The sequence below is a fragment of the Numida meleagris genome, chromosome 9 (genome assembly GCF_002078875.1).
Source record: "Numida meleagris isolate 19003 breed g44 Domestic line chromosome 9, NumMel1.0, whole genome shotgun sequence".
NCBI classification, from domain to species: domain Eukaryota; kingdom Metazoa; phylum Chordata; class Aves; order Galliformes; family Numididae; genus Numida; species Numida meleagris.
Window position 1 is genome coordinate 16,984,043 of NC_034417.1, and position 22,508 is coordinate 17,006,550.

At 42.0% G+C, this 22,508-nt stretch overlaps 1 protein-coding gene across 1 annotated transcript in view; it reads right to left on the bottom strand.

Annotated features, from left to right (window-relative positions):
• CERS3 (ceramide synthase 3) overlaps nt 1,553-22,508 on the bottom strand; it is a 50,199-nt gene continuing 29,243 nt past the window's right edge. The window contains exons 12-13 of the mRNA XM_021406990.1: nt 22,023-22,179; nt 1,553-4,491 (exon numbers count right to left, since the gene is read on the bottom strand). Coding sequence (XP_021262665.1) covers nt 4,360-4,491; nt 22,023-22,179 — 289 coding nt within the window. The 3' untranslated portion in view covers nt 1,553-4,359. The remainder of the gene's footprint in view (nt 4,492-22,022; nt 22,180-22,508) is intronic.

Consider the following 22,508-nt stretch of genomic DNA (forward strand, 5'->3'; position numbering starts at 1 on the left):
AAGTTGGAGGTGTTTATCTTTCTGACTGCTAGGTCCTCACCTTGGGCAGCCAAATCTCAAACCCTCCAGGAGAGAAACAAAAGCTTGGCTCATGTAGCAGAGATAGAGCAGGGGGAGCCCATAAAACTTACTGGAAAATGAGAACAGACATTTTCAGTGATTTTGAACATGACCAATGAAATCAGCTCAGAGATGCATTCTTGGCTCATTTGCTGCTCCACGTTGAAAGGCTCCCCAGCTCTCGGGTAGCTATCAGCCATCAAACCACCTCTCTTTGGCTTTTTTACAACCAGGCTATGTTCTTATCCTCAGCATGGACCTTCATTTCTGCCTGCTGATTATCTGTTGTTCTTCTAGCCCACAGCTGGGGGAAGCGCCTGTGGAGATGATGTTTTTCTTTCTAAATCAGCAAGATTATTTTTTTTAATATTATTCTTCACAGTTTGCAAGTTGCTTGTAGCCAAAACTCACAGATCTCTGCTCGATTTGTTTTCTATCTACTTTGTTCTTACTCATAAGCTTAAAAAAATGAATTCAGATAATAAATCCAAAGTATTCTGCCACAGTTCATTATTTGGGTTGAAATACCTTCCCTTATGTTTGTCTGCAAAGAGAGGCATGGGAAGAGATGGCAAGTCAGAACCTCTGATCTTTCCAACTAAGGAGGCAGAAATGGCAAGAACAAGAAATACAGAACAGCTCTTCAGCTGACACTAATCATCATAGCTCCTTGCTTTCAGTAGAGCTTTCCTGCTTTTGTCAGGTTAAGATCCATGTCTGAGTTATGTGAAATGTGCTTATCACTAGGCATTTGGGCAGTGGTCCCACCGCACTCCAACTTAGTGACAGCACCTCAAACTACGTATGAACATAAGCAGTCCTGGGGGGAAAAAAATCTGATCCTGTCTGTATTTATCTCTGCATTTCTCAAATACATGCAAATTCAAAATCAGTCCTACTATGCACAACAACAAAAAATGAGTAACAATACAAAAATGCATTGGCATTGTAGAGAGAGTAGCTCCTACTGCACACAAGATCGCTGTCAAGTATGTTAGAGGAAGCATAAATCTTGAATGATAAAAATGATGGATGATCTAGCCATTAGATTTGCTTCCTCCCCACTTATGAATTGTCCAAAAAAAAAATTCTCAAATTTACCGGTAATTAAAACATTATTTAGCAAATGCTTCTATCTGTGCTGTAAGAGTTAAGACACTTGCCCAATTTACTCTGTGGGAAGGAAGCCTGACTTGCTGTATATCCTGCAAACTTGCTCTTAACCTCTGACCTGCCAGGACAGAAAGCTCATTTCACAACAGTCACTGTTACCCCTTAAGAAGGGGGTGGATTGTCCAGCTGTTAGCCAGGCCTGCTCAGGAGCAACATTCTTCCTAAAAAAATGGTTGGAAAGCCTTCCCCAGGCTGTGGAAAAACTTGAGAGAAAGGGGAAATCCTAACTGGGCACTCACAAGAATGTCAGGAGGGAACGGAAAGCAGAGAGGAGGACGCTGCAAAGCTGTGAAAGCAAGGAAATCCCCATACAGACATCTACTTTTAAAGAAAGGTTTTATTTGTAGTGTGCAGCATAACTGACTGGACAGATTCAGTATCGTTAACTCCCTGGGATGGTCTTCCATGACCTTCCTGCTTCCCATACAACCTAGATGCAATGCCATGTAGTTTCGTGGTTGTTTACTGCAGTTCTAATCTTTGCCTTCCAGGCATTATTTGCTTTCATATTCTTCTGTACTCATTCAGAACATGCCTCAACATTTTACATTTGAAGGTATTTATCTGCCTTTTACTCTCCTTATAAGACCCTAGTTTCAAATAGGTTTAAAACAAACGTCTTGTAATTACGTTGCATGTCTCCAATCCAAAATTTTATCTAGGCTAAATTCCAGTAGAGTTAATTGGCTTCAGTGGGAGACTTGTCTGAGTAAGAAGGGCAAGATTTGGCCTCAAAGAGCCTATAAATTCCAGTTTAAAATTCAGTAGTTGTTCAGAGGCTCGCTCCTGTGACAGCATCATTCTTCGTGTTTCCTTCCCTGAATTCCTTTCCTATTCAGAGTAGGAAAGCTTTCTGGCATCAAAATCAAATGATAATACCCTGGCCATCTCCCAGAATCCCGTTGTGTCTTGTGGAAAGCATCGTTGTCTCCACTGCTTTTAAAGGGAGTGTAAATCCTCCAAGACATTGGATTTCTACTTTTTTTTTTTTTAGGAAAGGCCATTTCTTTTCATGTATGCCATAAACAGGCCCCGATAAGCAGCTGTGACCGTGCCAAACTTACCAGTTGCTTTAGATGATGTAATAAGTACTTAGGCTTCCAATAAATCCACACTGCAGTATTTAAGGTATTCTCTACAGCTGTGTAAGGAAACACACTGCTATGCAACAACTACTGAGGGAATTCTGCCTGCTCTGCATGAGCAGCACCGCTTACCTACAAGCGCTGGCGCAGGAGTCCCCTCCAGCCACTGCCCATCTCCTGTCCTTCTCAGAAACTGTAGGCCATACTCCTTTCTTAGTGTAATTGTAAACACAAAGATCTGGGGAGTACGTTGCCCAAAATGTAAGTAAAAAATTAAACAGCCTAGTTCAGCACCTCAAGAGATATTTTCAAACTGCTAGCCTCTCTAACAAAGCACTCCTACAGTTTCTTGCAACTGTACAGAAAAAAACCTTTTTCTTCGCATCTGAGATCCCAAACATTTCCAATTTTTTCAAATGCTTCAGTCGCTGAATTATATCCCTGTTTTCTCAAGATCTCCTTGGCAAAGAAGTCACTCATCTTGTGCTTCCTGCAGGTCACCACATTCCTGCTGAGCAGCCTTAAGGGGAAAGGACCCTTTCTGAACCGAAAGCTCTGCACGGAGGATGTTTTAGCTGTGGTCCCCCTGGTCTCTCAAGCCACTGGATTTAGTTCACCAGCTGATCTGAGCTACTGTAGAACCACAAGGAGAGCTTCTCGCCTTTAAAACTTGTGACAAATCATTTAGGATCTGGTAAGCTAAATGCATCTGGAAATGAGTCAGGTACCAGTGTTTAAAGGAGCAAGGGTCTCCTTGTAAAGCCCTGGGTCTAAAAACTTTGTACTAGCCCTAAAACAAAAGTGCAAACTGTAGTGCATGTGGTAAGAGGAACCAATACACCACCAACTGTTCTTCCACTTCTTACAGACCAATGATGCTATCTCAGCCACATACTCACATCCAAGTTTGGCTCCAGCTGATGTAATGCCCTATTTTCCAAAAGGGCAGAGGTGGACATACAGATCCCAAAATCAAGTGAATACACAGCACTGATGAAGTGATGTTCCTCACGAGCCCCATACTTCCCCAGTGATCAAATACGTGCAGTGAATACACAGCAACCACAAAGCAGACTTGGTCCTAGACAATTATCCAACGTCACTGTGAGACAAGCTTACACGAAGGGAAGTGGACAGATTAATCCTTAATCTTCTTGGCCGTAAATGTGTCGAGATCTGGGGTGTTCAGCAGTGTTGCAAGCAAATAAGAAATACAAAAGAAGCTGTGAGAAGACCCCATTTTCATACCCTGTTTTCCGTCCCCTCTGCACCTTCTGTCCCAGCATTGGGCCTACAGCCAAGATGGCTGTGATTAAAGACATTTGCGAAACCTGGAGCTCAGGGGAGAATTGCTGTGTGATTTTCTTGACTGGTAAATTTCAAAACTGGAAAATGTCTTGACTGGTAAATCTCCAAATACAGTATTTGAACCATCTATCATACAGCATACTCTAGAGATAAACCACACTTCTACAGAAAAGCAAGCTCTTTAGAAACAAATTGCTTGAATTCCTCCACATTAGCTTCCATCGGCCTCCAGAAAATAAGATCAAACTCACAAAAAAATAGCCATTTTAATGAGATTTTAAACTGAAAAGTAAAGACTACAATGCTAGTCAACCTACACCATCATTTTTTTTCCATATTGAGTAATTTTGTCTCCTAATGGAGTTCACACTGGCTACCTCCCATGAAACACCTATGAATGAAACTGCTTGATGAAATATATCATATTGAAAACAGTTAAAATCAATGGGACGCTAAATGATCTGACATTTTCACCTTGTTGAGCACCGTAAGAGTGGAGCAATCTGTCCAAGCACCTTTCCAAACGCTAAGCAATGATTCAGAAAGTGGGTCATTAACACATTTTGTCACGTTATGCAATTTTCCCCTCCCTGCATACTGGGCTTTTTTCCAGGCCCAGTAGCCAACGATAAATCACTCGCAGTCTCTCATAAGCCTTTTGACTTCAGTTTTATCCCATAAGTTGGGTTAAAAACAGAGCAGAAATCACTGCAGGAGGTGAGGCAGGAAGGTGCTAGTGGTGACTGGTGTTAAGGAGATGTTTGCTTGACCCACAGCCATTCTTATTGCCATTCTTTGTGGACTCTTCTTCATTATCCGTAACAGAATCTTCTTCCTCTTCATCGCTCCGGTCATCTTTCAAGTCCTATGGAGAAGAAAGCACCATGAGCATAACCTGTACTTGCAGTATTTGCTATCAGATAAGTTGCCAGATTGCTACTGGTGCAGCACAGAGCTTTCAAAAAGGCGTGTGTGTGCCAGACAAGCGACTTCTTTTTAATATGAACTGGGTATCTGGATCTTTACAATGACTTTGCAAAAGCAGCCAGTTATCCTCGTTAGTCAGGTGCTCCCGTTTGTAATTGCAAGATGGAGAGACGGTGCAGAGAAGTTTCAGCAAATGAAACATTCTGATTCCTTGGAAATTCCCCATCATCCTCTGAAGACAAAACTCCTCAATTTCTTCAGACAATAACGTGTGAGAGGAAACAAATGAAAGGGAGTTCTAAACACAAGACTAACGAAATTGCCCCCCCAAGCCACCTCCCAGGGAGATGGAGGATGACACTTGAGGACAGGCCAGCTAACACCAATTTAATCTTGCAGAACCTAATGTTCTTCAGACAAAATTGCCTCTGTGGCCCTGGCCCAGCCATTTGACCTCCTCTTGCTTGTTTTTGCTTTCCCTTGTAAAGCATTAGTAGTAATCCCTGAGTGCTGTGGAATTAATTAACAATTGTGAAGTGCGGGGAAGATGAAAAGAGTATTGTATAAAAGCTAAACATGATGAATAGTCTCACTCAAACACAGTAGCTGAGAGGCTGCCTGCTTCTGACAGGTGTAAACTAAACAGTGACTGGTTGTGCCAGCAACTCCTGGTATTAACGTCACTCAGAGAGACTTACTGGCCCTAAAATGCTGTATATATCATACCAAGATTTGTAAAGGGAAAGCCATGTCTCTATACAGCTTTGGATACACATACGCATCTTTGAAATATCATCCTGCCAAGGGAATTGCCAGGGAGGAGAGGATGGTTGTTTCATTAGCAGGGATGAAAGGGAGGCCACAGGCAGTCTGCTCTTGAGTAAAGTAATTCCATGCAATTTGCATGGTACATAAAATATCCCATTCCTCTCTTTTATTTCTCATTTTCTCCTATATCACAAAACCTTACAACGCGTTCAGGACTTCGGTCCAAACAATCGAGGCTTTGGCACTTAAAACAAACTCAGTGAAACAAGCTTAGGAGAGCACTGCCTGCCTCATGGAAGGAGCGATGATCTGCTCTGCTGCCTCCAGGTAAAGGTGAAGATGCTATACATTAAATAAATGCTTCCTTTTGCCCAAGTGGTGACTGAGAGCAGGATCAAGGCAGGCACTTAAGAAATCTTCCCCACCTCCTGCAGTTTCCTGGCCCCCTCACACCGTGACTGACAATCTAAGCATTAGCACCAGGGTATGTAGCCTGTCAATGGAAATTCCCAAAGTTTAACAGCCAGCTATTGGTGTGTCAGCATTCACATACTGAGGACTGCAGGTCTCGTGGAGCCTTTTGGTCATGCATGGGTACTGGGCCTACAGGACTGTCTGCTGAGGGAAGATCTAAGGCTTTTCTACATCACAGAGTAAGCTGCCTCCAGAGCCACGTGCTGGATCTGACAGGTACGTCAGCTCGTGCACAGACAATCTGCAGGCCGCCTGTACAGCTACACTGGGGACCACTCCTTCATGGATAAATTTATTTTCCTTGTCATCCATCTGGATCTCAACCTCAAACAGGCACAGACTGCATCATGCTCGTCCTGCTCCCAGAGCGATGCGCCAAGGTCAGAGATGAGATACAGAAAGGAGAAACCAGTGTTGCCCCTCCATCTGCTCTCCGAATGAACCAACGGTTTCACTGAGCCTGCTGGAATGGAGGTCTTTCTTAAGCACCAAATTCTTACAGAGAAAACAAACGACAGCTCAGTAATAACTCATCCCGTTGCAATCTCATAACCCTTCATATATTACATTTCTAGTAAAACATATAGGACTAGAAAGAAAATTGAAGCTTAAACTGTCTCATCAGAAACTATAAACCTCCTGGAGCTTTTCTTCTGCCTTTTCCCTAACAACATACAAAGGGTATCAAAACAAACAAATCTTATTGTAAATACTGTAAAATAAACTTGGCATGCCATCAGTTAGAGAAAAGGAAAGACAGCCTTTCTCACACAAACAATTTATGAGGCTCTGCCTCTTTCAGATCACCTCTGTTACTCCTGCTGGTTATGTGATTTGTATTTGCAGTTAAAGACAAATGCTTGGGGTGGGGGAAGTTACTTTTTGCCATCAGAAACATTTCAGTAAAAAGTGCAAACCAAAGCAAAGTACATGGTGATGTAGCATCTGCTGGACTCCCTGGAAGTATTCTCATCTCCTTGAGTCTAGCTGAGGCAGAAAACACACGGAATGACAAGGGGAGGAATGCTTTTGTGCTCACTGTGAATGGACTTGGAGTCAATAATGTTCTTGAGTTCATAGTTCATTTTGAGCACCTTGTTGTGGCCCACAGAAGTTGATGGTACTCAAGGATACACTTAAGAACAGCTGGCAATCTGCTTTACCTTGAATGATAGCTGATATGACAGCTAAAAAACATGTAAACATTACCTTCTAGCACACTGGAAATCTTGCATTTGAGACAGTATCTTACATATTTTGAAGAAGCAGGAATTAAATTTCTTTGTAGTCTGAAGTCATCATTATGGAGCAAATTTGTTTTTATCTGGGCAAGGGTGCTACTTCTGAATCCTAATATGGATCAAGAATAGATGCTGCTAAATAGAATCCAAGTGTTTTTTGTTTCCTTTACTCGTGAACCTGCTTCCTGACCTAGTGCCTTTAAAACTCGCTTTGGAAGAGTTTGGCAGTTTTTGTCTAGCTTGTTTAAGCAAGGGGAATGCAACAGAAGTTATGACAGAACAGAGCTTGACATTTCTGTAGTTTCATCTGTAACTGGAAAACCAAATAAACCTGACACTGCAAACTGTTTAATATACCATTACAAGCATATTAAGACATCAAAAATAAATTTTGTGCCTCTGTTAACTTTGACCTTCTAAGAACGAGGGAATATATAACATTTCTAGGATTTTTCCTTGCTTTAATACTAAGATGTTTTCTCTGACATTCTCACATCATAAGTTACAGCTGTGTTTTCCAGCACAAAGACTCTGTGCTTACTGTCCCTGAGCAACAACAGATGAATATACTATCAGAAACACAAGAACTGGCAAACTGCAAGTGCAGCTGAGGCCATCAGTAATACTCAGTGCTTTGGTTTAATGGCATCAGCCGAATTTATTACACTTTAGATGGTTTGAGGTAACAAACAAAATGGATGTGTATATTTTATGTTCTGGATGACTAACCAATTTAATCTTTCTAAATGGATGAATGGTTTCAAGGTTTATGAGAAGCAACACTAATGCTATAAAGTCTGCATGAGAGCCATTTGTAGTGAAGCCAAAGCCGCAAACTTTTATAATCTTTTTTCCTTTTGTTTAACCCTTCCACCTGCTGCTCAGTCTGCCTCTTTTAGTTAAATGAACCGTACATGTTAAGGCAGTTTTGGCTTCTTGCATTTTGCTACTGTCAGAATGTGCATCATGCAAGTCATTAGCACTGCATCTTATTACACAAACGGGAAAGAATCTTCCAAGAGGATTCACCAAGAGAAAAGTCTTCTTGAAATCAAGAGAGAAGCAAGCTTAAGAGGCCACTCCCCGGCCTCTCGTAGGCAGAAGAGCATTGGTCAACTCTCCCTCTAAACTAACAAAGAATTTTTCCTAACTGTGCACGTGTGTCTCTCAATAAAGCACTCAGAAATCACTTCCCTCTTGACAAGCCTTTGGTGCTGCTCTCTTTCTGTTACAGCTGATAAGAATGCTGGGAGAAAGACATGGCAGTGCTGAAAGGCAGATAGAATTGTAGCTGCCTGTTTCCCCATGCCAGTGCTAACATCTGATCCTGAAGCTCACTGGGCAGACACCATCCTTCTCTCCTGCTCTGCTTCACTGAGACACCCTGCACCTTTGTCCATGGGGGTGCTGAGATACCAGTGCAGCCACAGCTTTGGATCTGCTACTCAGTAGTTACAGTGGAAAGTGTAAGTGCGGAGGAAAAAAAAATGTGCCAAACAGTATAAAAAAAACAGGCAAAAATATATTGTAGCAACGTGGATTGATCCTATAAACAGTGAGGAAGCCTTAGCAACGTGCCTTCCACGTTCTCAGAAGGGGATGGGGCACTTGCTAGCAAATGCATTGTTATCTCGACATGGCATAGTACAGATCGTCAAGCTGAGATCTCAAAATGTAAGCTGTTACTGGAATGGCACGCTCCAAAACAGATGTACCCAATGAAGCATCATGGAGGAGAAGAATCTGGGTGACCCTGTATACTTTCGAGGCACATTCAGATCTGAACAGAGGAGGTTTCTGCAGGGAAGTTCAGTACTACATTTTTTTCCATCATCCAGCTTCCAACCTAGCTTCTCCTCGACAAAGGCACATACTTTTTGGAGGCATGCAATAGCTTAATTTGGCACTATGAAGGCAATAATGAAGCCTCTGCTTTACAAATTCATGGCGTCACTTTGGGAGTATGGTGTGGGGAATGTTTGTTCATCTGCTCGTTCAGCTAAACATCTGAACAGAAGAGCAGGATGATAAAGGCTGGCTGTGCCTCATGGCAGGCACAAGTAGGCAAGAACAGGCTTCCAGCCTGGACTGGCTACAGTTACAGCCATGCAGGAATCACATATCCCTTTGTAATTTCTGACAAACTCTGAACTACATCATCCTCAGCACAGTAAGATCTGCCACCAATCAAAAGTCAGCTGGAGTAAAAACTCCTGCAACGTGTAGGTACCTGGACAGAAACATTCTTTAAAATACTTATAAATAAATAACTGGCAGGGACTAAATCCCGAGCCTTTCACTCAATCACTTGCTGCTTGATGCAGAACTTGACATGGAGGAACCCTGCCGGCTACACTGGAGTCCTCATTTTTTGCTGATTGTATTAAAAAAAGAAAAAAGAAAGATTAGCTGTAGACATGCACTGACTCTAGAAGCTTCTGACTCCTATTAATACCTAAAAAGGTCATAAGCAAAGAGCAGTTACACTACTTCAAGCGATATTTCTTTGTGCAATTGGAAGACTTAAATCCTAGATTTCTCTACCTTTAAACACCAGAAAGTTTCAACGTGTTCAGCAAACCTTGATTACAGCTCTGATTTTAAACATTATCAGCATGTTCCAACGTTGCAACTTTTCCACAGAAAATCCTGTACGTGAATAGCACATAAACCACAGCACAATTGGCAGCTTCTGCCCTTACAGCCCCACTCAGCAGCCAGATCAGCCCCCAGGCCAACGTGCAGTGCAGAGGCAGAGTCTCCATAGGCTCCAACAGCTGCCTCGTGCTGAGCGCACCCACGCTGCTGGAAGTGCCCTGTGTGGTGACCACTCCTTCACTCCACCAGCATCACCTCAGCTGGCTTGGTGTAGCACAGCTCAATCCCACCCGCTCTGCAGCTAGCAGATCTCACACTGTAAAGCAGGCTGCCACTCAGCTCGCCGTAAATCGACCTTAAGAACGGCCCTGCACCGGAGATAACTACATCATATCCTTACACAGGCACACACTAATGTAATTAATATGTGCCAAGACAGACATCTTTCTTTTTATTTTTAAAATACGGACCACGGCAGCGCGGTTCTGATCATCACCGAGCCCACAAGAGCCCCTTGGATCTCATAAACAGCAGGAGGCTGGGTCTGTCCCAAGGAGGTGGTAGGGCTGAAGGAAATACGCTTGGGCCTTCTGGGTTAAGTGTAATTTACTTCCAAGCAACTAACTAGATTTCTTCTGCCAGGTACAAATATATCAAAAGCAATTCACAGCTGACCCTGAGATCGTTATGTTTTCCAGTTTAGTAAAATTTAGATTTTTGGATTTTCAAATATTTATTTTACTCCTTCAGTCAAAATTTCCCAATTCTTAAATGCATGCTTTGTTAAAATCAGAGTGTCCTAAATCTCATCCCTGAAGAATATTTTCATTTAAATATCTACAACCACATTGACTAGATCTTGACTTTTCAACGCAAAGACAATAAATTCCACAGCACCTGCACAGATGGAAACAGCTTGCAGTACGAAGATGAAAGCTATTAGCGAGGTCAGCAACCACTGGCTCAAATCAAAGAGATAATAAACAAGAGAGCTAATAAAAACTGAGTCCAAATAGATCGAAGGGGGGTACTTTTCTTACAAATAATACTATAAAGTTGATTAATCTCTGAGTTCAGCATATTTAATTCGACTTCAGCTGACATATGACTCAATACGCCTTTACTTTCCTGTGGAGACTAAGCAATATACATTTGGATTCATGCAAACTGCTCTAAATTTCCAGCCTGGAAGACCTTCTTGGCAGATACGTTTCCCTTTTCAGCTTATACACACCAGGCAACAGAAATAACGCTGATCTTCAGTGGAAGACGCGTGGCTGGACTCTGCTTTCTGCAGTTTGGTGATGAAGATGCAGAATCCCTAGATTAATTGCACTGGACATCTCACGGACAGAACTCGTCTTATTGAATCTCTCTCTTGTATGGAACACCCACTCCTCAGGTTTTCCACTTTGAGTTTTCAGATGGAACTCAAAGATGTGTGAAAAACAAATTAAACGTTGCACTAATTCCACACATACTGACAAGAACAGCCTCATAAAACAACACGTTACTATTAGAGAACATGTCCAGGAATTTGACTGAAGGAGTAAATTTAACTTGAAAAATGTCACTTCCCTTGTCACTCAGCATATCACACCTGTAACAGGAGCTATAATACCTCAAGTGTTCAGAAGAAATAAATCATTGTTTACAGTTAATCAGGAACTCTGTGGTTTCAATAAAGTCTGCTGGCTGTGCTATTGAAATCCACTAACTAAACCTCGCACTCCAGTGTACGCGGCTTTACGATAATGTCAAAAGCCCAGGAGGTACCGAGTGAGTCATAATGTCCCACTGCTTTTTGAATTATTCCAATTTTAAATCCACAGCTGGCAAAGAAACAAAGAACAATATAATAGGCATTTGATGCTGTTCTGTATAGTGAACTTTTTTTTACCCTAGCACAGAACTTGCATTAAGCCAAGGAGTTCAGTGTTCTGAACCTTTATCAGAACGTGCACTTTTATTCCTTACAAATGTTTCTCTGGCTACAAGGCAGACCCTCAGACATTTGCACTTCTCTCACTTAGCGAGGTGTGATACTGCACTGAAGATGAATGCTTTGAAACAACACAGCTGCTAAAGAGCATTGCTACAGGAGCCTTACAGCACTAGGAATCTAACCTGAAACTACAAAGAATGCAACTCTGTGGCTGACAGGCACCTCTCTCCTCCCTAACGCATCCATCAGGGCGCTCATTTCTTTCTGCTGCGAGGAGGCGTTCCGCTCCTTCTGTGATGTGCCTAAATGTCAACCCCACACTTAAAAATTCGTCTAACTTTTAAGTCACATACCTAACACATAATGCCTTTTCCTTTCACACCCATAGCAGTACGCATGATACATAAATTCATTTCAGTACAATATTTCTGAGCACCCTAACATCAAGTCTGGATGTAGAATCCTTTAAGCAGTACCTAACGAACAGAGTTTATTAAATAGCATTAGAAGTCCCTGAGATTTGTGTGCCTTGAGTCACGCAGAGAAGGGCTTATTTCACTGGTGTTCAGCATTTCCAAACTCAGGTATTGCTCAGTGCATCATCCAGCACCACTCTGGAACCAACAAAAAAGGAAACAGAGCTCCCCAGTGGGTGTCCTGCTCCATCACCTTGCTGCTGACACTGGACACAGTGAATTGCACCTCTTTTCCTTCACAGTCACAGTGGGACCCTTTAACTTGCGTAGGCACAGCTTTTATATGGCCAAAATTAGGCAGGACAAATCCCACCCTCGTATGCTTCAGCTCCTCCTGCATCACCCCCCGATTAGAGTGCTACGCTGACCAGGTTTGTTGCTTTGTTTTCTGATGATCTGAACTCTGCTGCGTGCCGTGCCTGGTCAAAAGTCATTAGCTGCTCTAGAGTAAAGACTGCTCCTTTTAACATTTCCTGCCTTCTTTGCATGGAATAAGGATTATGGAGCACTTCCAGGTCTACCTGGGGAAACATTTGCTTTAAATCCAAGCTATGGCAATTTCATTTTTAAATTGATATTAATCTATCATTAACTAGTTTTATTTCAAGTGTATTTAAAAAAAATAAAAATTGATTCAGCAGATTGCACCATGGTTCACCCCTCAGAAAGCCTGAGAACTATTCACCTAATAAGAAAGTCGCAATTCAAATCTCTGCAACATATATTAAAAATAGCAAACGGAGGCATTAAAGGCTCTGTAGAAGATCTAGGGTTTGTTCTGCAAATTGATTTTTGGCAACTGGAAAAATAAATACATATGCACGCTATTATACATATATAGTTTTAATATAGGAGCACTTCTATAAAACTAGCAACAAATGGAACATTTCGTAAATATTCTCTAAAATTAAGATACGAGCAGTTAATAAGAGACGCCAGAAAAGCTGTCAGCAAATGCTCTTCTGTGAACGCTAAGGCAAATCCACGAATTGTGAGGCAGAGGTTTTACTGTTTGTCATTTATCTGAGTTAGGAACTTCCACATGAAAAGAAGTCATTTAGGACACATTTACTAGAAGTAGAGCTGCCTCGTGTCGGACGCAGACATGCAGAGAGCGGGCTGGCGGCTGTTGTTCGGCCAGATCCATTGCTGGTAAAAACTAACACAATCCCACGGACTCCAAGTAGAACAGTGCCCATTTATACCAGCTGAGAACCTGGCCCCGTCTCAGTGCTGCTGACTTCTGTGCTTCTGCTGAGCTGGCCAGGGCAGGAAGCTTTGCTTTCAGGATTACATACAGTTCTGATTTTCTGTTCTTAGAGGCAGTGGTCATCTGCTGCTCCTACTGAAGTAGAACTCAGAGATTTGGAAACAATGCACTAGCTAGAAGATTTTATGCAGCACGTTAGATAGCAGCACAGCCCTGTTCATGGCACAGCTAACAGAAGAGAAGCAGGGGGAGCATCCACACAGCCGGTTTGTTGGGATATGGCCATAGGACCCAGTCTGCTCCAGCAGAGCTTTATCACGTGTGTAGAACAGGGCTGTGGAAGAGCACCCTGTCCTAATGCTCCCATCCCAGTGCAGGTCCACAAGTCCATCAACTGTAATCAAATGCTTGGAAATTATTTCTCTTCAGTTTCTCATTACTTCATTCCTCCATAATGGTTTTAACAGTCCTTAACTTACATTTTCTAAACTTGAAACTTGATTTTTATGTAACATGCAAGTGAGAGGTGGTGTGGAATAAGGGGCATTCTAAACAGAGTTGGTTGAAAAAAAAAATAATAAAATCCACCAAAGGACACGATCGCAGTTTTGAAGTGCAAGTCGCACATTTCAGCCTACAGTGCAACAAGGAACTCACTGTTCAGCTGCTGATCCCCTTTCATAATCCAGAGAAAAGAGCAGAAACTTAACCAACAATCTGCCTCCTGACTGACAGAGCCAAGGGGAGGGCTGAGGGAGCAGGCAGTGCTCTTGGATCAGCACGTGACAGTTGTGCAGTGGAGGAGAGCTGCTGGGTTTTCCTTTTTCACACCCTGCTGGCTTGCTCACTTTGGCAACACGTGTTACTGAGATCAGACTTGACGTCAGTTCTCCAGCACAGGTAGGAGTCCTGAGCTCTCCTTTTTGCCTACTGTCATGAATACCAGCCAGCAAACATCCTACTCCTCTGTGCTTTGTCCTGCTTGCCTCTCAGCCCTCCTCCCCAGATGAGTTTGGCAGCATCGAGTGAGACATGTAGCCAGGCTTTGGGCTTAACTGGATTGCTGTAACAGAATGGGAAATACGCAGATGAAAGAAAGTCATAACAGGAAGTCATTTCCCTGTACGAGGGCTTGAGCCTTCATGCTGCTGACCTGGCTGGCCAGCTCCCGTCTCCAGGCTATTAAAAAACTCATGTCTCAAAAGCAGTAATCTGAATCAACTGGGAAGATTCCCAGATAGACTGATTTTCATCTCTGAGGGAAAGCTTCCATTTGTCCTGTTTAGCTTCCCTCATGAGCTATCCTCATAAGAAAAACTGCCATAAATGTTTATCCATAGAGAACCAACGAACTCAACTTCTCCACAATCCGCTTTCCATTAAAATGGGGGAAAGGCAGCTCCCACTAATCCAGTTCCATCTGACTTGAGTCTCTGCTACCCCTTCATTTGGAGGACTCAAACTCCGACAGGTACTCAACAGGTACCAACCAGTCTAGAAAGTAGCCACAAAACCTCCCTTGAAAGCTTTGCAGCAGCTTCTCAACCCCAAGCTGCTGTGAAATTGCAATTTACAAGATTATCACTATCCTCCACAGTAAGTTACTGCTTTTAGAAGAACTATTTGGAACTGAGGCAAGAACATCTTTCTGGTCTGCTCTGTAAACACACTGGCTGCCACAGGAATGGGACGGGCTCAACAAAGCCCAGAAGAAAAAGGAAACAGAACAGAACTTAAACGCTGATAGTTAAGGGAACCAAACTCTGCCCTCTGTCAAACCCCTGCAGAATGACATGTTACTGAAACAAATGACTTCTTCCTGACCGTGTTAATTCTCATTAAATTTCATTTTCTCATTATAGCTGTCCTGAAAACTGTTTCCCACTGCTAAAAAAAAAAAACAAAAAAAACCCCACAATGTGACTCCTTAGAATTGGGTCAAGTGTTGTGCATGCCAAAACTCAATATGCATTTCATTTCGTACTTCATTTTCACATCCCAGTAATTGCACGGTGCACGAAAGCGCAGCACTGCCGCGTCCAATCGGGGTCACACTGTGACCTTTTGCAGCTAAAGTTAAAAGTCGGGGTTATGAGCTGGGAGCAGTCAGGCTGAGTTCACCCTCGGTGTCTCCACTGCACACCAAAGAGCACACAGCTCAAGCACATGAACGCTGGTTCCAATTTTATTTGCCACAAAAGAGATTTGAAATGTCACCTCTTCAAAGGCCACTCTACTTTCATGTTACACAGGGCTCTTTTCCTGCCCAAGTTTTAAAAATAAGATTTCTATTTAGGATGAAATATCACAAGTTATTACACAGCTCCACAAGAAGGTCCGCGCTGCCGCAGCTGTCAGAGCAGTGCGGGACTCATGGCTCATAAAGGCAAACCCACAGATCTCAGCACCGTGGATCCACGGTCTAATTGTGAAGGATATAGCCCTGATTCCTAAGGTAACTAAGGAAAACAAAGCAAGTGCCGTGGGCACTTCAGTTTGCAATACAGATGTCTCAGCTTCCATGGAAAAATGTTTAAGGCCCTGCAAACAAAAGAACTGGAAAAATCATTGCTCGAAGTACACGTGCTGAGAGCCTATGTTTAATGAACAAGAAAGTTCTCACCCAAATTCACAACTGAAATTTTGCACTCTCAGATCCCACGTGGCTATGAAATCTATTTCAGATTCAAGTGAATTCTTAAAAATAAATGTTCTACTTGATCGAACACGCAAACAAACAAAAAGAGGAATAAGCAATAAAAGAATCCAGGCAGGGCCCAGGGCAGGAAAGCTCTGCAGCAGCTGAGTCTGAATAGCCTCAGCACAAATGCAGTAGTGTGGCCTCTGGGAACCAAAGAGCTTTATTTGAAAACAAAGGGTTACAGCAAGTCTCTGAAGAGGTAAATTCACAACAAATAAGGGAGAATGTAACACAGGCCAGCACCTGGGCAGGTATAAAGAAGCATTACTCTTCAGGAGAGGCAGTGGGGCATGTTTTACAGGAGCAGGTTACGTCTGAAACCCAAAGGACTTTCAGGCCTTGTCCATGCATTACTGTTAAAACACAAGAGGTATTCGAGGCCATGGGCATGCTTCTAGGAATACAGCATTACTGGCATACATCATTTCGATGCAGAAAAGGACTCCTGATTTCGGGATTCTTTATATGGTGAACCATATTCCTGGCAAAGGCTGCGCTGGCACCCCAGCACCAGTACATGAGAAAGAAGGAAAGAAAATTAACTTGAACTGGCGGAGGCATCTCAGTACAAGAGCAGTCTTCAGACAGCACAAAATGCACAAGTAGAAGAATGAGCGCTGGCAGCAGCAGCAGAACCACAGCATTTCACAGCTCTTATGTCAACCCCAAAATAGAATTTTCTTATCGTTTTCTGCTATCTTATGCTGCCATGCGCCATTCTTTGAACGTTAACTCTCACTGTTCCCTTGGGAATTTGGACTGAGTAAGGAACAAATAAACCACGGACAGGAATATGTCCAACCAAAAAGCCTTACAAGCTCTTTTCAATGATTACAAAACAAGGCAATATTGAAGTTTTTCTTCAGGAAAGCAACAAGTCCATAAAAACCTGGACCTCAGCAGTGCCAGACCTCATGGGTCTTTTCTACTTCAGGAACAGTAAAGAACCAAAGCTGAAAACTACCTGATTAGTAGGAAGATCTTTGCTTTAATTTAGGACAGTCTGACAGCAACAAAACAATTAAAAGAGTAAGAAAACACCTTGCTGGTAACATTACAGTCTGCAAAAAGCCTGCCATTACCTTTTGCCATTGATGGACTTTGCATCAGCCCCGAAGTATCTGAGTCATGCAGACACCGTGCCCATTTCCTACAACTTATACATATTTTCAAGATTTAAAACACCGTAGTCTCAAAACCTTAAACTCAATTTGTAATGGTTTTAACATATATTTTACATCTTAATTTGCCATAATAACGTGGCTATAAGCTGCTGTCATTCGCTCCCTTTTTCTGACCTTGGAAATAAAACGTTTAATCTCCATGGGATTTTCCTGGCGAGATATTTTAAATCGGTGCACATGTACATACTCCTCTATATGTTTTTTCAATTTTCCTAAAATATTCTCATATGTGCAGACATGATGACTAGACATGTTTCAGTGGTGCTTGAAACTTGATACAAGCGGGTAATTTAACCATGTAATTGAACAATATTACAGAAACACACGGAGTTTCCTAGCAACAAAAGGCCTTGGACACCAAGATGGCAGCCAGCAGCTAACATTGCGATCGCCTGACCTAACTTGAAATGAAATTACACTGAAAATCGGCCTTCTTCCTCCCACTGCAGAGCTGATCTAAGATAAGTGGCTGCAGGTCTGACCTTGAAGGGCTTACATGCCTATGTCTCACTTATAAGCAGGCTCGTAAAATGTTCTATGAGAAAGGACATTTGGGTTCATATTCAGGTATTACTGTCAATTTATTTTTTTACATTTTCCAGTGTAAGAACAACCTTTGATTTTAAAAATGTAAGGTTCTTGTTCCCTCAAGTTTAACTCCATAGTAACAAAGAGCTTCCTAATGCAAAGTAGCTGAGCACAGCTGAGTTTGCTGCCATGGATTTCCCACTCCTTAGGGCATTCCTGGACAACAAGTTTCAGAGCAGTGCTGCTCTGTGCCATCAGCTCAGCTGCTGCTGACTGCCGTGCCTGAGTCAGCAGGACACAGAGGGGCAGGGCAGAGCACCCAAATTTCCTTCTTCCTCATGTTCATTCATCTCTGGCTGCAGTATTTACAAGGAGGAAGATCACAGGACTTCTAGCCAAGTTGTTTTTTGTGAAGCAAGTCAGCCGAGCAGTTATTCCAGAGAGACAGAGGAGATTGTCCCCTTGACTGGGGCAGGGGAGGTGGCAGCTGAGATTAAGAGCTTCTGTCAACCCAGTGCAAGACAAAAGCCATCTCTCCCAGAGGAGGAAGAGTAAAGCATGGAAGAAAGCTACCATCTCCCTGCTGATGTCATTTCTGTATTAATTCTTCCCTTTAACAAAGCCTCCTGTTAACCTGAATCGCAACCTGCAGCTCCAGGCAAGCTGGGACAGAGCTCTGCGGGCGCCTTTGAGTAACAGCAGAAGAGACTCCGCGGGCATGTGACATGGTAGAGACATGGACCCTCTTGTTAACATTCCCCATCGCATCCCGTGTCTCACGTCTGACCCAGGCAGGTCCTTTAACCTGTGCTTTGACAAGAGACAACAGTGTGTTCCGAACAAACGCATTGCAGCCTGTTGACTTTCAGACAGACTGCTGGCATGGGCCAGGATGCCACCAGGAGACACCAGCCCCATGGAGGGATGCCAGGCCGTGCTGACTGCCACAGCGCAGTGCTGCTCACTGGTCACCCCACCAGTGCAGGGCAGCCCAAGGCATGGAGGACACTGACAAAAATCCTTACTCCCTTGGTGTGCTCCGAGCTTCTTTAAGGCTTATACAGCCACACATCAGCCCCTGTTCCCAGTTACATCATGACTTCATTTTTCCATCTGAAGTAGCTAACTCGCTTCAAGAAAAATGTTAAAAATTGCCCACTTTCTGAATGGGCTTAGAAGTGTTGGGCAGAGAAACAAAACCCTCCTGATGCAAGTATAACGGCTTGCTGCTATTTCACTAAAATAGCAACAGCTATTTGCGTGGAGTATGTCTGTGACAAATGCGTTGGTATAAAAATGTGGCCTTACAAACACCATTCTTTTCCAAGTTGTCTTTACAGTTTTGGAGGCACCGGCTGCTTTCACAGCCAAGTTTGCCACCGCTATGGAAAACAGGCCGCACATGCAAGCCAGCTGAAGTCATGCAGACTGAAAAGGGCTAGGCCTGCTGCTGCTGCCACTGTAAAAATGTTATTTGGAAACCAACTTCTCAGAGAGCTGTATAAGGAATGAAAAATCCACGGTAAAGATGCTGCCTTGGTGCTTTTCCATTTTTTTTTGCAGTGACTAATACAAAAAATGTCTTCTCTCACAATAAAGCATTTCTGTCCCTTACAGAGGCATATAAGCAGGCAGGGCAGGATGGCCTTATATAGGCTGCTCTAGTAATGTCTTCTTAACCACTGTATCTGAAGACTTCTTGCAGTGTACTCACAATACCTCAACCAGTATGGATAAAATACTATGCCAAAGCCCTTCTCTTCCACAGCTGCAAAGCGGAGGGAGCTCTCTTGTTTTCATTACAAGAGTTGTGTGAGAAGGCCCACCTTTGTTTCAAGCTCAACATATAAAGAACGCTGTGTATGGAATACAAACCACTTCTAATTTCATGTTATTTCAGCTTATTAGTCTACTCACCCCTAAATTTGACCACTCCGAAATGCTTTTCTACAATTTAATGATTCACGTGGAATTTGTTTCCTGCTTCTTTCCGTACTGATAACATTTGTTATCTTCTTTCCCCTTTTTTACCTTCCTTCTTTAGATGCTTATTTCTCAACAAAACTGTGTTTTTAGTGGTATTGTATAAGATTGGGTATTAAAGACATACAGGGTATGTTGGCCAATTTTGTCAAATCCCAACAGGTATTATGACAACAAGTTAGAATGATGTCACAAAACTCTGCCAAATTACAGTGAAATATGAAGGACAAGCTGCAGCTCAGTGCAGAGACAAGGCCGTAGTCAAAAATGAAATAAGAAGTAAAACACTAACACTCCATGAGCCTGACCATAAATAACTGTAATTAATTAACAGAGGTGCCTAAGGAAACATAAAATATATTTTAAAGGCAGAACAAAGCAAGATGTTCCTGGTACAGATTTTTCCTTTATGCTCACTGCTTTGCTCTCTAACAAGGGTTGAGCTTGTAAGTGCTGTTTTCTTCTAGGGAAGACAATAAGTCTCCTTAATATCCTACTGTTTGCATAAGACTTGTAGGAATCCAGGAATGCCCTCAAATGAAGCTGAGATTGGCCAGTGGGATCAGGCAGAAATTTAACTTGATTGCATGAGCTTCCTTGAGAAGCCAATTTTAAATAAAGCGCAAAACAAAGAAAATCAGACAACAAATTCATCCTTCAGAGTACCTCATCAAGAAACTTCTCATCCAGATCCTCATCAAAATCATCAGGAAAATTCAGTGGGATGAACAGAAGGCAAAGTGAAGCACAAATAGTCCCGGCTACCATCATTTTAGGAATAAAAAATACCATCTGGCACACTGCAAAGCCCAACCATTGGAAACAATCATAATGGATTACCAGGCCAAGCTGCACTGAATTGGCCATTGCATTTCATCACTTAGTTGGGCCTCTCCATCAAAGCAAGACTGAACCCAAACTACCATGATCTACAATTTGCAGTGCACAGTCGTGACAGATAAGTAGGTCAATAGAAAAGCTAAAGAAAAAGCTCAAAGGACTTTTTCTTTCGAGAAGACTGTTTAAAATGACTAGCTTTTCAGAGGGGTTTCTTATCAGTTTGGTTGAAAATAAACAAATTAAGGGTATGGAAGTACTCGGACTACAGAATAAGCTTGGACTGACAATGAAGATATTTGGCTTCACTCTTTTTCACTTGTGGTGATAGCCAGAGTAATTGGCTGTTATTTCAGAATTTCATCCAGTACTATTAAAATCAGCAGCAGTCTTTCCATCAACTTCAAAGAGGCTTGGGTCAGGATGTTATTGAAATGATAGGGTCCATGCCTGGGCAGCAAAATTGTGTATAATTGCATTTGTACAGAGTTCATTGCTAGTTATTACCAGAAAGTAAATTACAGGATGGTTTCTGTTAGTAGTCAAATGATGAATAATATGAGCAGAAAGGAATATCTCTGTTTCTTTAAGATGCTTCACAACATTTGCTGCTTCAGATAAAAGCACAGAGTCAGCTCAATGTTTTTTTGTCTTGATCCTCACAAGGAATACCATTTTTCAATAGCATATTTCACCTTAATTAGAAAAGTATGATGGTTATGCCAAACATTGAGACATTCTCCACAAGCCTAGACTGCAGCAAAGTTTTCTTTACAGCCTTTTCCCATACATGCCTTCTCTACAAAGTAAAAGTTGGCTATGACAGCCCCAAACTTGCACTATTACTCTATTGAATATGTTGAGACCTCAGCAAAACTAAGTCTTTTTAAAAAGCCATTTTGAAAACAAAAGAAAAAGCCTTTGAGATTGATCTATTTATAAGTCATGGTTGAATAGGACTGTAGTTCATTATGTCATAATATAACATTGGATCAGTTTTGTATGGTTTTCTTAGTCCAAAAACAGTGTTCAAGTATAGCCAGGCTCAGATTTAGAGAAACCTGAAGGACTTTAACCACAAGATTTCTGTAGTATTTAAAGATCTCATCACTCACCTCTCCTCATTTTTTTTGAATGTTCTTACAAAGTCCAGGGAGAAAAAAAAAATTACTTCCCCTTTGAAAACAGGAATTTCCAGAGTTCTACGCCATCTTTGGGCTCCAGTTTTTGGGAGAGCTCACTTCTCATTTACCATCAGAGCAAAACATCAGATACAGGCAAAAAAGAAAGCCCAAAAAACTGTACCTAAAGTTTTGATATTCTGATTTACGACCTTACACGTGAACTTGAGAGGGAGAAGGCACACGTGAACATCTTTGTCCTTCGTAGATCCCTAACAAAAATGCTGACATGAAAGTTCAGGAAAACAATAAGAAATGCCAAGTAAATTGATTGACAGTGTCAGTATCTTTGATACTTCACATATCTTCACATCATATCTTTCTATGAGTCAAAACTGCTTACCTTTACGAAAAGGAACCTTTTCAAAATCTTGAGGATCAAGTAACCCCAATATAAATGTAAGCCTTGAAGGATCAATAGCTGCCCATTGAATAAGAAGTATGCTATGACTGGAGTTGTGGAGTAGAATGTAGGTTGATACAATGTGGCACGCAGAATCCTGAAAAAACAAAGGTCATTGTTATGATGCAAGATTCCACTTCTATGCTATTTATAGCAATTTCTACTTTCACATTCCAAAGTGATTAACTCTTTCCACAAAAATATTAAAAAGCTCTGCAAAGATGACAGATTAATTAACAAGCTGTGGCTTACCTATATTATGTATCTCTACCTAAAAGCAGACTTCAGGAGATAAGAAATTTCAGTCTAGCATGAAAGTATTCTAAATAGGGATGGAAATATATTTTTTAATCTCGAGCTCTGTGTGGTCTAGATAATATGCAACATAGAGCTAGACTATGCCATTTTTCATGCAAATTCTCTCTA